Source organism: Pristiophorus japonicus, chromosome 9, assembly GCF_044704955.1.
Source record: "Pristiophorus japonicus isolate sPriJap1 chromosome 9, sPriJap1.hap1, whole genome shotgun sequence".
NCBI lineage: Eukaryota > Metazoa > Chordata > Chondrichthyes > Pristiophoridae > Pristiophorus > Pristiophorus japonicus.
Window position 1 is genome coordinate 115,587,676 of NC_091985.1, and position 14,818 is coordinate 115,602,493.

Here is a 14,818-nt window from a genome sequence, read left to right on the forward strand (position 1 = left end):
GGGGGAGAGGAGAAGGGGGGGGGGAGAGGAGAAGGGGGGGAGAGGAGAAGGGGGGGGGAGGAGAAGGGGGGGGGAGAGGAGAAGGGGGGGGAGAGGAGAAGGGGGGGGGGGAAGAGGAGAAGGGGGGGGAAGAGGAGAAGGGGGGGGAAGAGGAGAAGGGGGGGGGGAGAGGAGAAGGGGGGGGGAGAGGAGAAGGGGGGGGGAAGAGAGGAGAAGGAGGGGGGGAGAGAGGAGAATGGGAGGGGTAGAGGAGAATGGGGGGGGTAGAGGAGAATGGGGGGGGTAGAGGAGAATGGGGGGAGTAGAGGAGAATGGGGGGAGTAGAGGAGAATGGGGGGGGTAGAGGAGAATGGGGGGAGGAGAATGGGGGGGGTAGAGGAGAATGGGGGGGGTAGAGGAGAATGGGGGGGTAGAGGAGAATGGGGGGGTAGAGGAGAATGGGGGGGGTAGAGGAGAATGGGGGGGTAGAGGAGAATGGGGGGGGTAGAGGAGAATGGGGGGGGTAGAGGAGAATGGGGGGGGTAGAGGAGAATGGGGGGGGTAGAGGAGAATGGGGGGGGTAGAGGAGAATGGGGGGGGTAGAGGAGAATGGGGGGGGTAGAGGAGAATGGGGGGGGTAGAGGAGAATGGGGGGGTAGAGGAGAATGGGGGGGGGGAGAATGGGGGGGTAGAGGAGAATGGGGGGGGTAGAGGAGAATGGGGGGGGGAGAAGAGAAGGGAAGTCGAAGGGGGAAAAGGAGGGGGGGAAGGAGGTGGGAGCGAAAGGAGGAGGGAAAGGAGAAGGGGGGGTGGGAAAGGAGAAGGGGGGTGAAAGGAGAAGGGGGAGGGAGGCTGAACGGACCGGGCCCAAGACTTCGGGCAGAACCCGTCCCCAGCACCAGATTTACAGGTAGGTGGCATTGGGTCGGGTCGGGTCCGGGGGAGCGTGGGTCGGGTCGGGTCGGGTCCGGAGTCGGATCGGGGGGAACGCGGGTCGGGGTCGGGATCAGAAGCGCGGGTCGGGTCGGGAGGGGGGGGGGGGGAGGAAGGTGGTCGGGTTGGTTCGGATAGGGAGGGAGGGAGCGCGAGTCAGGTAGGTTCGGTTCGGGTCAGGGGGGTGGGGGCAGAGGGAGGTCAGGTCGGGTCAGTTCGTGTTGGGGACGGAGGGAGGGAGGTCAGGTTGGGTCGGGTCGGGTCCGGGGGCGTGGGAGGGGGAAGCGGGAGTCGAGTCGGGTCGGGAGGAAGCAGCCTTATGCTCGCAGCCCCAGTGAGGCCATTCGGCCAGGGCTAAGGGCTGCGTGCTTCGGGCCCCTCCCACACAGTTTTGGGCGCCTGGAGCTACTGCACATGCGCGCTACAGTGGGCACTGTTTTCAGCGCAGGGACCTAGCTCCGCCCCTACAGCTCGTGCTGCGCCGCGCCCGACTCCAGAGGACCTGCAAGTGGTAAACAATATAAATCATATTTTGTGTCACTTTTTCCACTTCTAATTGTTCAAATTACTTACACACTTCCTGTGGTTGAGCTGCTGTCTGTAAGCAGAGAGCCGTTCGTTCTCTCCATCTGTGCCAACCTGAATAAAAGGTGTCACATTATGTCGTTAGATTCCAGTAAACAATCAGAATTAAACCAAGTGTAATAAAAATTACACTTAGCTTCTATTATTGTTCAAGCTTTAAAGAGCAGCTCCAACTGAAGTCATGGAAATCCTGATCTGTTTTAAGGGTAATTGAATTTACATTTGGCCAACCCAACCCAGAAGAGGGGCAAGGCTTTTGCTCATCTTGTATAAGTGATGCATTTCTCTTTAGGTCAGGGTGGCACAAACAACTTTTCATGAGAAATGTTCCTCTTTAATACTAAGCTGAAACCTTTTGATACTTGTGTATGAACTTTATGTTGATTAATGGTGGGGTAAGTACTGAGGAATGGAACACTTTCCATTTTAGGCACCATAGCCAGAATTTTTACCTGTAGACCTGATGGAAGCAGATTGGCTGCCCATCCCTTGTCCTACCTCAGGTAAAACCTGAACATTGGCGAGATGGAGCCAGCTTTCCGACATATTTCCAATTTTCCCGCATTTAACTCCCCACCCGCACTCACTCCCACCTGCTCACCTATGTTAAAATTCCCCCACTAGTGTCAGCATCAGCACACCCAGGGTCAGGTATAACACAAGTTAGATGAAGATTTAAGCTTCCTCACTCTGAGCCAACATCAGAAAAACACTTTCTCCCTCATCTCCATCCCTTCACTGTACCAACATGATATTTCTCCTTGTGTAAAACTCAAACTGAGCTCCAGACTGGGGACATGACAAACATTGGTGCTATGGGCCCATGCTTACTGTGAACTGAATTCCGACAGCACAATCTCATTTCACGTTGGACCTGTATAAACAACGGATAGAAAAGACTTCAATCCCATTACTCTGGGCTGGATTGTAATCCAGGCCCAGATGTCTAATCTTTTGAAATCTTTCAATTGGAATTGTCCACCTTTTTCAGTTAAGTTCAAAAGTTTTTTTTTGCTTTTGGGGGTTCTAAAATGAAAAATTATCAAAAAAAAGTCACATACTGTAAATCAATAAAATTAATTACCTACAAATCCTGCAGAGGACAGAAATAGTTAACATCTACTGCAATATATAAAACATTTAAACATAGTTGACATTTACAGCTAGCACACTAAAGTCTAAGCCACAAAGATTCATTTTTCACCATCCCTATGAATGGCCAAACACACTGCTTCCAGCAAAAAGTCAGTTTCAGCAATTCAGTCTCTAATGAGAAATCGAAAATGTCGACTGCAAGTTTTTGACAGCAGCAAGACTGGGGTATGCATAAAGCAAAAGCCATCACAGAGCTTTAAACATTTTATAGGGATAGACATCCCTTTAGCATCACCATTCAAAGATGTGCAGGCGCATTGTGTTAATTTAATTCAGTTCATTACAACCAATGCCACTGCTTCACTCAGAAACCTACTGTCAGCATTACTCAACGGCTCTTCTTTTCAACAAGAACATTTGTATTGCTGGAATCACTAAAAGCAGGCTTAACTTCTGGTGTCCATTCTTCAATCACTAGGGATGGAGTTTGTGCTTGTTTAATGAAGACCAGGTAGCCTATTCAAGTACCAAGTCTGATGTCAGCTACCTTGTGGTTAATGACAGGGGCTTTACCCCAACAATGTGTTTTCAATTTAGCTGGATTGCCAAGAGAAACATGGTGGGGGCGGGGGAAGAGAATGGGAGACTGGCAGCCAGGTTTCCATGCCAACCTGAGCCACTTTTCACATATCTTCTTGCAGCCAATGAAAGATTTGCCAACAAGTCATCCTGTTGCACTCATAAATTGGATTCTCCATCAAATTGGGATTTTGCACAAGACTCAAAGCAGAAAACTCATGAACAAGTTCCTAATTATTTTACATACATGAAGCCAAAAAAAGTCGTGGCCTCAGTTATCATGAGAAAAGCTTGTCTTTTCACTTGGTACTTGATTCACTTTGGGAGGAACAACATAGAGAGCCAGTATAATCTAAATGGTACTATTTTGAGGGGGGGGGAATACAAGAGCAGAGGAACTTGGGGATACATATTCACAAATCTTTAAAGATGGCAGGGCAGGTTGATAAGGTGGTTAAGAAAACGCATGGGATACTTGGCTTTGTAAATAGAGACATTGAATACAAAACAAGGAAATCACTGGTTAGGCCCCAAGTGGAGTATTGTGCACAATTCTGGGCACACATTTTAGGAATGATGTCAAGGCCTTGGAGAAGGTACAGAGGAGGTTTACCAGGTTGAAACTAAGGATGAAAGACTTCACAGTTGAGGAGAGATTGGAGAAGCTGGGATTGTTCTTCATAGAGCAGAGAAGGTGAGACCTAACAGAGGTAATTAAAATTATGAGGGGTTTTGATAAAGCAAGTAGGGAGAAACTGGATCGGTAGTCAGAGGTCATAGAGTTAAAATAATGAGCAAAAGATCGAGTGGGGAAATGAGGAGAAATGTTTTCAAAGAAGGTTATGATGATCTGGAACGCACTATCTGAAAGGGTGATGTAGTCAGATTGCATAGGAAAGGTAATTAGACATGTACTTGAAGAGGACTAATTTGCAGGGTTATGGGGAAAGAGGAGTGGGATTAAATTGGACAGCTCTTTCAAAGAGCTGGCACAGACACGACAGGCCGAATAGCCTCCTGCTGTGTTATAATATTCTAAGATTCAATAATGTTTATTCTGTTCAGGTGAAAGCCCTTCTGACATTATTATTCTGGTAATGTCTTGTCAAAAAGCTGGAGGCAATGGAATACGCTATTTGGAAATTCATGATGGATAGTATTTGATCAAATTTCAGGCCAAATTAAAACAGAGGGCGATAACTCGGTAATGGCAAGCTTGCTGTCATGTTTCTTGACTTCATAGGTTTAACAATTGATTTGAGACCAAATCTAATTTTTGACCAACAGTAGGATTTATGAAAACTTGGGCAATGTTGCATTTGGATCATGACAGAAACCAGTTTCATCATTACACATCCTAGAGAAAATCAGAAGTTCACTGAAGCAGTTGTTAATTTTTTCTTACCTGTTGGCATAATGTTCTATCCTGGAATGCGTGTCATCTTGGGACAGTTGTGGAGACTGTGTAGGGCTGGAGACAAATAGTAAAATATAAGATAGCTAACATTTCTGTTAAAAATATCAAAATGGCAATGATGCTTTATTATGTAAATTAAAGAAGTGAGGTTATCCCAGTCTACCGGAATAGAAGTATCATAAGTTGAAATAACTCTCAATCTCATTACCAGTGTAAACCGCCTTTAATCAAAGTGTTTTAAACAGCTGAGCCGTACTTTTCATGGCTTGTCGCACAGAATGGAAGTGGAAAAGAATGGCATTTTCTTTCTGTACAGTGGCTTATGGTAAATCTTTGAAGTATATTCAGGAGTTACAATGCTGATCAGTTCAGCTTCACATCTTGCTCTTGAAGGATGCAACATTGGAGGGTTGGAATATCTCCACAAATTTCATAGAAATTTATGGCACAGGAGGCCATTCAGCCCATCTTGTCTGTACCAGTCAAAAAACTGCTATCCAGCCTAATCCCACTTTCCGGCTCTTGGACCGTTGCCCTGTAGGTTACAGCACTTCCAGTACATAATCCATGTACTTTTTAAATGTGATGAGGGTTTCTGCCTCTACTACCCTTTCAGGCAGTGAGTTCCAGACCCCCATATTTATGGTAGCAATAATTCTTGTTCAAAATGGTGTCCAATTTTGCTTTTGGGGAATGGGGATTTGGGAAAGGAGGGAGACAGTTTACATAATACAAGACGGAATATTAAAGCATCATCTGTGCTTTATGATCATTTTCTATTAAATATAAATGAGATAATTCTCAAAATAATCGTGTTGGTTATATAAACAGAAAGCATAACAGGGAGATGATAAGTTCTCCAGTTCATTCTAACCGAGGAAGAACTACATCACTTCCAAGTTAGGAGGTCTGTCTGTCTCAGGAAACAAAGTAGTTATTCCTATGGTCCCCACTGTAGACAATCAAATCGCCTGACTGAACTACCCGACTAGATGCTGTTACATAGTAAGTATGGTTAACACAGCAACAAACTACTGTACGGGTGAGATCATCCATTTGGCACGCAGGATAGAAGATGCGTATACTCACTCATACTGCTCGGGCCACATACTGATGAGTGTGACAGGTCTGCGAGAGAAAATAGGAGGAAACCACAGAACATCGTTAATGCAACTTAAAAAAATGGTGAAAGGCTTAATCTTGATAAAGCAGAACGATAACCTCAGCCCACATGTTATGCATCAGCATGGACTCAAACTAAGAAAGCAGCTGCAGAATAAATAACTGTCAACAGTACCTATCGTCACCAAGCATAATTGGACAACTTTGATTTTTTGTGCCTTTGGGAAAATTGATAATTTTAATTTCTTAATATACTTTTGAAAAGTATTGATATACTTTCTGTTCTGCTATTTTTATATTCTAGTGATTTTTCTTCCTCGACTCTGCATTTTTGGGTTGTTTGTGTTCCTTCCTTTTACTTCTCTCGCACAGACCAGGTACTGAACTTCAGATCTTCCTAGCCTGAACAGCCCAGTACCAAACCAGCAGCCTCTACATGCCATTCTCTTCTGAACTGCTACTAACTAAATTAAATACTTTTACATTTCTAGCTCGGGCCATCAAAACACTTATTACTTCAAACAGCAGGGCAGGAGCAACCCCATCAGTGCTGCTTTGTGATCAGCTTCGATACGAGTCTCTGTCTGCCATAGATATGGAAATTTCCTTCCTGTAATGAAGCATGTGCCTGTCAGCAGGCACTTCTCCCAGATGGTGCAGGACATGGACACTTGTTTCTCCCTCAGTATCCCACACAGCAACCTGAATATTGTAGCCCTCTGTAACACTATGACTGCCCACCCAATAAATACAGCTGTTTTTTTAGTTCTAAATTTTACGTATGGACATCCAAAAGCATCATCAGGTCCATTGATGCTCACGCTATCTTTTAGATAATGTAACCTCATGCACTACCCACTCAAACCACTAATATCGCCAAGCCTGATCCTGCATCACAGAGGTGTCCAAGCTTATGTCTTTGTGGTCGCATGCTGTGGAGTCTTGGGTCCAGAGATAAAGGTTAATTCCATTTGCCCATTAATTCCCATTTCTCTCAAGTCACTGATACCAATAGATCTTGCTATTCTGATTCAGGATTTATCCACCTATTGGGGAATAGTGTCAAAAACATCCCTTCAGTACATATACAGATAGGAAGGGATACCTAACCAATGAGCAAACCTGAGTAGCACGCGAGGCACAAAAATTGCGAATGAACAAATAAATCCAATACACAACAAGACCCCAACACGTTTTCTGTGTTAATCAGCACAGATTTGTTTTGCCGAACATCCCCCATCTCCCCTTTCCTGAAGGTGTTAACTTGTTGCCGGGCAGCTCTCCTATGGATGCTCTGCACTCGCTTACTAATATGACTATTGTTCATGTTTGAACCTGGACAACGAGTGCCATCCAGCTATTCATTCACTGGGGAATCACAACCGAACCTGGCCACTCGGTTTGCATGTGATTTCTTTCGGATATCACTAAACAATTTTTACGCTGGTTGAGTTCCCTCTTTCCAACCCAGGGATATGGGCTCCTGACAACTGAACAGAGGCTGGGAATCAAGCCTGGGACTTCTGCCTTGTAAGGCTCAGCTACACTCGTCAGCTCGGTTATCTATTATTAAGTTAAACATTTAAATTATTTAAGTTTTAAAATAATATGCTGGTGATTTAGAATTTGTTACTGGGGTTACATTTGAAGGACAGTGCTCTGGCAATATTGGTGCCATTTGTGGTTGTAGAGGTGGTCAGACAAGCAGCATCAGCACATGAGCCCAGTCGTTCGCTGTGGACATCAGCACAACTGTCCGTTCACTTAGTCTTGCTGCTTCTTGGCCACATATAGCATAACACCAGCAGAAATAAAAATGTTATAACCCATAGATGGCAGTCTCATAGATCTGGAGGCTATGGTATAAATATAACTAGCAAGGTTACACGTTGCTGTCAATGACAGTATTAACCTGCCCTTAGTAGATATACTCTCTGGGTGAATGACTGTCATTTTGGAGGCGAGTATAAAGTGGGCCAGTGCTTCCATCTAATGGCCTATTCATTGCTGCATTGTGCAATTTGTAAAAAAAACAATGACAAATTTCCTTCTCCCTCTAAACTGCAAGATGAACTGCACAGCAACACTGGTCATTCCATCAATGGGAATTTGTACATTAGCAAATCTTGTGGTCAAACTTACATCTCGAGGTTTTCACCTTCTAGGACTGTCTGCACTGGCAAGTAACCCAGTCGGGGATGTTTGGCAAAGTACTTCTTTGATCTGAACTTATTTTTCAGCACCTTGGTGAAATCACGTACATCTTCACCTGATGTTGTCTAAAAGTGTAAAATACATTTTTAAATTGAATTAAGAATTAACATGAAGCAATCCATTCAATTCACCCATTCACATGCGAACTACACAGTTGCATTTCCTGGACTTTAGTGATGGGAAATGAAAGAGTGAGCACCTGAGGATCAAGCTGAACTTCTCTTAATAAAACCTGTAAGAGTATGACACAGGATTAGATATGCCAGAATGATCAGTTATGGATAATTAAGCTGGCACTGAGTTTTCATTCAGTTTTAATAAACCACAGAAACAGTACAAGGTAGGGATGAGCAGATGTTTTAACTGAGAAACCGATACCGTTTTCATTCAAGTTTGGGAATTGTTTTAAACCAGGAGAATGCAACATTATTCTTACACAAATACCACTAATTGTCAGCTTTTCCCTTCATCGTTCATGCACCATTTACATCTCAGCACAGGATATCCAATCTGATCTCATCATCATAGGTGGTCCCTCGAACGAGGATGACTTGCTTCCACATGAGTTCACAGATGTTTCAATGAAGGACCCAATGTTCCAGTTCTGAACTCCAGTTGAGGGGGTGGAAGATGCCTGTGTGTGGATTTTTTTAACGTGTGGTGACCGTTGCACATCAGCCACCACATGGGCTCGACAGAGCTAGGCCTTTATCCAATGGCAAGGGTTGAACCAGGACGACTGGAGACCTGCTCTGCTGCACGGACTTAGTTCGCACACATATCGCAGTGTGGGCAGGCCCGTGCTGCCCCGGGCCCTTGGCTCTTCTGGGCCCCGTACCCTCATTCGCTGCACCTTCGCCCACGAATCTACCAATATATGTAACTGGCTACATGTAATTAGACATATTGATCATATTCAATATATTTAATTGGAATCATGTTATGGGGAAGTGTATGTCGGAAACAGCAACATCCAGACATTAACACTGCACCTCATGAGGGTAAGATCCATTAAATTACGTTAAACTCTCAGTTTGTTCACTTCGAAAAGGTGACTGTTAATATGAATAAGTCACAGCTCTGGTTACCCAACATTAATACCGAGAAAAGATCTGAACTCCATGGATGAATTGGATTTCCCATCATCCAGGTACGACATGGCATCCTGAAGTTATGTTCAAGGTGAACCTGACTTTCATTCAAAGGTTCTGTTATTCACCAGACATAATCTGTAAAAGCATAATTATTGTCTGGTGATCTGATTCTATTTTGCTGATGTTGTACTGTTGCTGTGTGCATATTGGCTGATATGTTTGCCTACATAACAAATGACTGGCTGCACTGCACTTTTGCTCTTTCTTTCACTTTCTTTTTGCTTCTGTGTATTATTGAACATATATAAATCTGACTGAGCAGTTTTAGCCCATACAGTGAACTGTTCGGATATTTATTCTGCCTATCAGCAAGGACATGAAATTCTGGTGGGTTTCCCATATATTCGCCCATGAGCAACATATGATGATTAGGGGTTAACTGCTGAACCAGGGAACACTTATCCATAAATGGTACATTCAAAGACACAGATTTTGGTTCATAGGAGATGCCATGTTTATACAAACTTGTCTAGCTATAATCACAAGACAAGTGTTGGGGGAAAAAAAAGTCCAAGCTATAACTCACTTCACCTACCTCCTAGCCATACAATGTCAGTAACACCAATGCACTGTCCCATGAATATCTTCTTTGAGATTAAATGGTTAACCTTGCCCAGTCACAGTACAGCAATGTATTGTACATTTTAACAGCTGGATTGCCAGTATGCATGGGACACAAACGAACATGACCTTACCTTTCCATGCATCACCGCCACTGATATCAGGCACTTGACAAAGGCAGACTGTCCTTTCTCTTAGAACCACAGTGACAGGAGAACCAAAAGAACCACATTCCACAAAGATGAAGGTGTGAACTTCTGTCATTCCCCTTCAAGCAACACTATTTCTTTGCTCTCCTTAAGATACAAGGCCTTGTATCCACAGAATTCTCCATTTCGTGGTCAAGCCCGGAAACCAGCCATCTAAGTAATTTCAATTGGCAGGCAGCTCCAAGATTCAAATCAGTGGCCTTTCTGATTGAAGGGCTGATTATTTAAACAACAGTGCATTTTTGCTCAACCAGACCAGGTACAATTATCCATTCAGCACAGGCCGAATGACCTCCTTCTGTGCTGTAACATTCTATGATTTTATAATCTAAGCCAGTAATCCACAATCTGTGACAATGGCTTGGAAAACTCCCAGCTTCATTAACGCTCAGTCATAGCTGTTGTTTCAGACATACCCACGCTTAGCATGGATCAGGAAAGTCTCAAGCTTGATTCCCATTGTGCACTTACTTAGCTCGGGCACTACAAGCACCACCACCAAAAAACATTCATCTAATTTGCTGTTTATGAAATCTTTCTATATGCATCTTAACTGCTGTGTTTGCCTACCTAACAACAGTGACTGCACTTCAAAAGTAATCCATTAATTGTGAAACGCTGTGAGCGATGCTATACAAATCCAAGTTTGTCCTTTCTTATAACTGGCGCCAGCACTCCTGCTGGGGGAGGGCGTATGGAGGAATCGGTCAGCATTTCTGCTGCGAGGGACATGCGTGTGGATCTCAGATGATGACAGGATTAGAAAGAGAGATTACAACATGGAAGGAGGCCATTTGCTTTTGCAGGCTCTTTGCTAGAGCTGGCCTGCTTTCCCCATTGCCTTATGTCTTTCTCTGCTTTAAATATTTATCCAATTTTTCTTTGAAAATTGCAATGGTCTTTGCCTCAACCACTCCCTGTGGTGAAACATTCCCTGCTCCAATTATCTCTTGGCCCCAAACAAATTTTCCCTAACCTCTCTCTACACTCTTTTACTGATGATTTCAAATTGACGACCCCTCATCATTACTCCCCAGTCGTGGCGTAGGCATCATTTTTTTTTCCGGGCGTTGGGTGGGGTCTCGAGTGTTTGGATGAACTTGCACGACCAGACAAAACTAATTTACAAGATCTATTTTTCACATTGGAATTGCACAATAGGGGTCAAACAGAAACATTTTTATTCCACTAAGCTAACAATTAAAATAAAATAAATGAATAGAAAAAAAAAATCTGGTCAGACAAAAACTCTTGAAGCATGAAATCCAAGTGCTGGTTATGTGCTGCTAACCTATCAAGAACTTTGCTAATTTACATTGCAATATCCTGCTGTAAATTTAGAAGCACAAGCCGATTAATTGGTTTTCACTGGTCGAACTGACCAGTTCTGGAGGGACATCTGTTGTTTTTGTGCATTATAAAGTGATCTAAGGAAGGACTAGTCCAATAAAAAAAATCAAATACATGTTTTGGGGAGGGGGTGGGTTGTTTGAATACCTACCTGCCTGCGCCACTGCTTCCCAACCAGAGGAAATAGTCTTTCCCTATTTAGTCTACCAAAAGCTTTCACATATTTTTGAATATCTTTTAATCTCCTTTTACCCTGCTCTGCTCCAGTGGAAATAGTCCCAGTATATCGTATCTCCACTTTACTCTAGTTTCTTATTCCTGGCATCATTTGGATGAATCTATACTGGCTTTAATGTCCTTTCTATAAAGGGTTGCCCAAAGCTGCACACAGAACTCTTTGTGATCTAACCATATTTTATAGAAATGTATTACTTACAGAATCACAGAACGGTTACAGAATGGTTACAGTATGGAAGGCGGCCATTTGGCCCACTGAGCCCATGCTGGCTCTCTGCAAGAGCAATTCAGCTAGTCCCACTCCCCCGCCTTTCCCCATAGCCTTACTCTTGTACTTATACCCCATTTGTAATAACAAAAGGCTGTTGGCCTCCTTTTATTATTTTATCAAAATGCCTCACATTTCAGGGAATTATGTATTTAAATCCCTAGGTTTCTCTGTTCATCCATGCCAATTAGCATCTTTATATTGCGTGTATTACCCTATGTTTTACCTTCCAAATGGTATTACTTCATACTGTCTGCCCATTCCAGTAATTAGTTTATGTCTTGCTGAAGTGCTCGGTTGTGATGCCCTTCACTCTCATAATCGAATAGCCAACTGAAATCTACTGTGCTGGTCACACATGAAGAATGGGCATGGGTGAAATATTGGAGATTGGCCTGTGGCTCTGGGAATGTATACCAGCGCAAGTCAGAAAACTGAAGGAATTAAGAAAAGCTGTTAATTCTGAATCTTGTCCTGTGAACTTGGGTGCACAAGAGACTTCTCTGAGAATAACACCAATTTCACCTACTTCTGGCACTCAGTCAGTACTGCCAGATACCCTATATCATACATGCCTGGTGGTAATTGCATAGGAGTGCATTGTAAAAAACACGTATCCATGTGTTTACTTTTAAAGTTAGCTGTATCTGAACCCCAAGTCTCTCGCAGTGATTAATCCATACAGGTTACATACAATACAGTGCTACAAAGTGGAACATCCATTACTCACCGGAGTGCAGTACTCCACCATAGGGTAATGTAACTTGTGTCCCTTTGCTGTGCGTCCTGAAAAGAAACAGCTCTGGCAGATGTCATAGTTGAAGTGTTTGAGGCTCCGGTACCTGGGGAGGAGAACAAGCAGAAAAACAAATGTCAAACAAGCTTTGCATGAAGTGTCATTCTTCTCCACAAACAGATCACTAAAGCGATTTGACTTTTTAAACGTTTTCTTCCATCTCCTATATTTGTTTAGATTTTTCTGTCCATTGAGGTGAAACAGGTAAATGATTAAATTATGTAAGCTTGTATTTTGAGAAACTGAAAATCACAAGGGGGAAGAGACAGAGATGCAAGGAGGGCCAGTGCTCTAATATCCTGGTAAAGATGAATTTGAGTCGTGGACTGCAGTGAGGCTTGATTGTAACACACGTGAGGCTGTATCTCTTCACATTATATTCAATCTGCCACATTCTTACCCACTCACTTAACCTGTCTATATCCCTTTGCAGCCTCTTTGTATCCTCCTCACAACTTACTTTCCCACCTAGCTTTGTATTGTCAGCAAACTTGGGATACACTTCACTCAGCCGCTCATCTAAATCATTGATCTAGATGGTAAATATCTGCATCTCAAGCATGGATTTTTGCGGTACCCCACTAGTTACAGCCTTCCAACCTGAAATGACCAGTTAATTCCTACTATCTGTTTTCTGCCCGTTAACCAATCCTCTATCCTTGCTAATATAGTACCCCCAATCCCATGAGCCCTAATTTTGTGTAATAACCTCATGTAGCACCTTATCGAATGCTTTTTGAAACTCTAAATACAGTACATCAACTAGTTCCCCCTTATCTACCCTGCTAGTTACAACCTCTAAAAACCCTAACAGATTTGTAAAACACGATTTCCCTTTCATAAATCCCTGTTGACTCTGCCCAATCAGATTATGATTTACTAAGTGCCCTGTTACCACATCCTAAGAATAGATTCTAGCACTTTCCCTACTATTGATGCCAGGCTAACTGGTCTATGGTTTCAAGTTTTCTCTCTCCATTTCTTGAATTGCGGGGTTACATTTGCTACATTCCAATCCATGGGCCCATTCTAGAATCTTGGGAATTCTGGAAGAGCAAAACCAATACATCCACTATCTCTGTATCCACGACTTTAAAGCCATCAGGTCCAGGGCATTTGTCAGCATTTAAACCCATTAAATTCTCCAGTACCGTTTCTTTATTAATATTAATGTCTTTAAACTCCTCATTCTCACCATACCTTTGGTTCCCCACTATTTCCAGAATGTTTTGTGTTTTCTTCAGTGAAGACAGATACAAAGTATTTGTTTAATGTCTCTGCCATTTCTTTATTCCCCATTATAATTTATCCTGCCTCTGCAAGGGACCCATGTTTATTTTTGCTAATCTCTTCCTTTTTACATACCTATAGAAGCTTTTACAATCTGTTTTATGTCTCTTGCTAGTTTACTCTCATATTCTCTCTTTTCTCAATCAATTTCTTGGTCATCCTTGTTGAATTCTAAAATCCTTCCAATCCTCAAGCTTACTACTCTTTTTGGCAACATTACAAGCCTCTTCCTTTAATCTAATACTATCTTTAACTTCTCTTGTTACCCACGGTTGGACCAATTTTTCATGGAATGGAGTTTATGGTAACTGAGGGTGCATAAATTGAAGGTACTTGATCAATGTAGAGTGGAATGATGAACAAATGAGTGGCTAGAATTGGATAAAGAATGGAGGTCACTGATATGAAGAAACAGAGCAGGAGAAAGGGCAGGGCCCTGGGAACCCTTAAGGTCAAAACAGACTTGGAGAATGAGTCATTAGTTATAACACAAATAGTATTATGAAGGGAAACTGAATAGCCATGATTGGCACCCTATCCGCTACCTTAAACATTCACTCCCTCCACCACCAGCGCACTGTGGCTGCAGTGTGTACCAAGATTTCCAAAAGGCATTCGATAAGGTGCCACACAAAAGGTTACTGCAGAAGATAAAGGTACGCGGAGTCAGAGGAAATGTATTAGCATGGATCGAGAATTGGCTGGCTAACAGAAAGCAGAGTGTCGGGATAAATGGGTCCTTTTCAGGTGGAAATCGGTGGTTAGTGGTGTGCCACAGGGATCGGTGCTGGGACCACAACTGTTTACAATATACATAGATGACCTGGAAGAGGGGACAGAGTGTAGTGTAACAAAATTTGCAGATGACACAAAGATTAGTGGGAAAGCGGGTTGTGTAGAGGACACAGAGAGGCTGCAAAGAGATTTAGATAGGTTAAGCGAATGGGCTAAGGTTTGGCAGATGGAATACAATGTCGGAAAGTGTGAGGTCATCCACCTTGGGAAAAAAAAAAAGAGGGAATATTATTT

The 14,818-nt window shown here is 43.1% G+C and overlaps 1 protein-coding gene across 5 annotated transcripts in view; it reads right to left on the reverse strand.

Annotated features, from left to right (window-relative positions):
* LOC139273181 (utrophin-like) overlaps window positions 1–14,818 on the reverse strand; it is a 476,555-nt gene that overhangs the window by 65,955 nt on the left and 395,782 nt on the right. For all 5 annotated transcript variants that reach the window (XM_070889721.1, XM_070889722.1, XM_070889723.1 and 2 more), the window contains 5 exons: window positions 12,434–12,545; window positions 7,853–7,989; window positions 5,678–5,716; window positions 4,577–4,642; window positions 1,486–1,551 (listed from right to left, as the gene is read on the reverse strand). In XM_070889721.1, coding sequence (XP_070745822.1) covers window positions 1,486–1,551; window positions 4,577–4,642; window positions 5,678–5,716; window positions 7,853–7,989; window positions 12,434–12,545 — 420 coding nt within the window. The remainder of the gene's footprint in view (window positions 1–1,485; window positions 1,552–4,576; window positions 4,643–5,677; window positions 5,717–7,852; window positions 7,990–12,433; window positions 12,546–14,818) is intronic.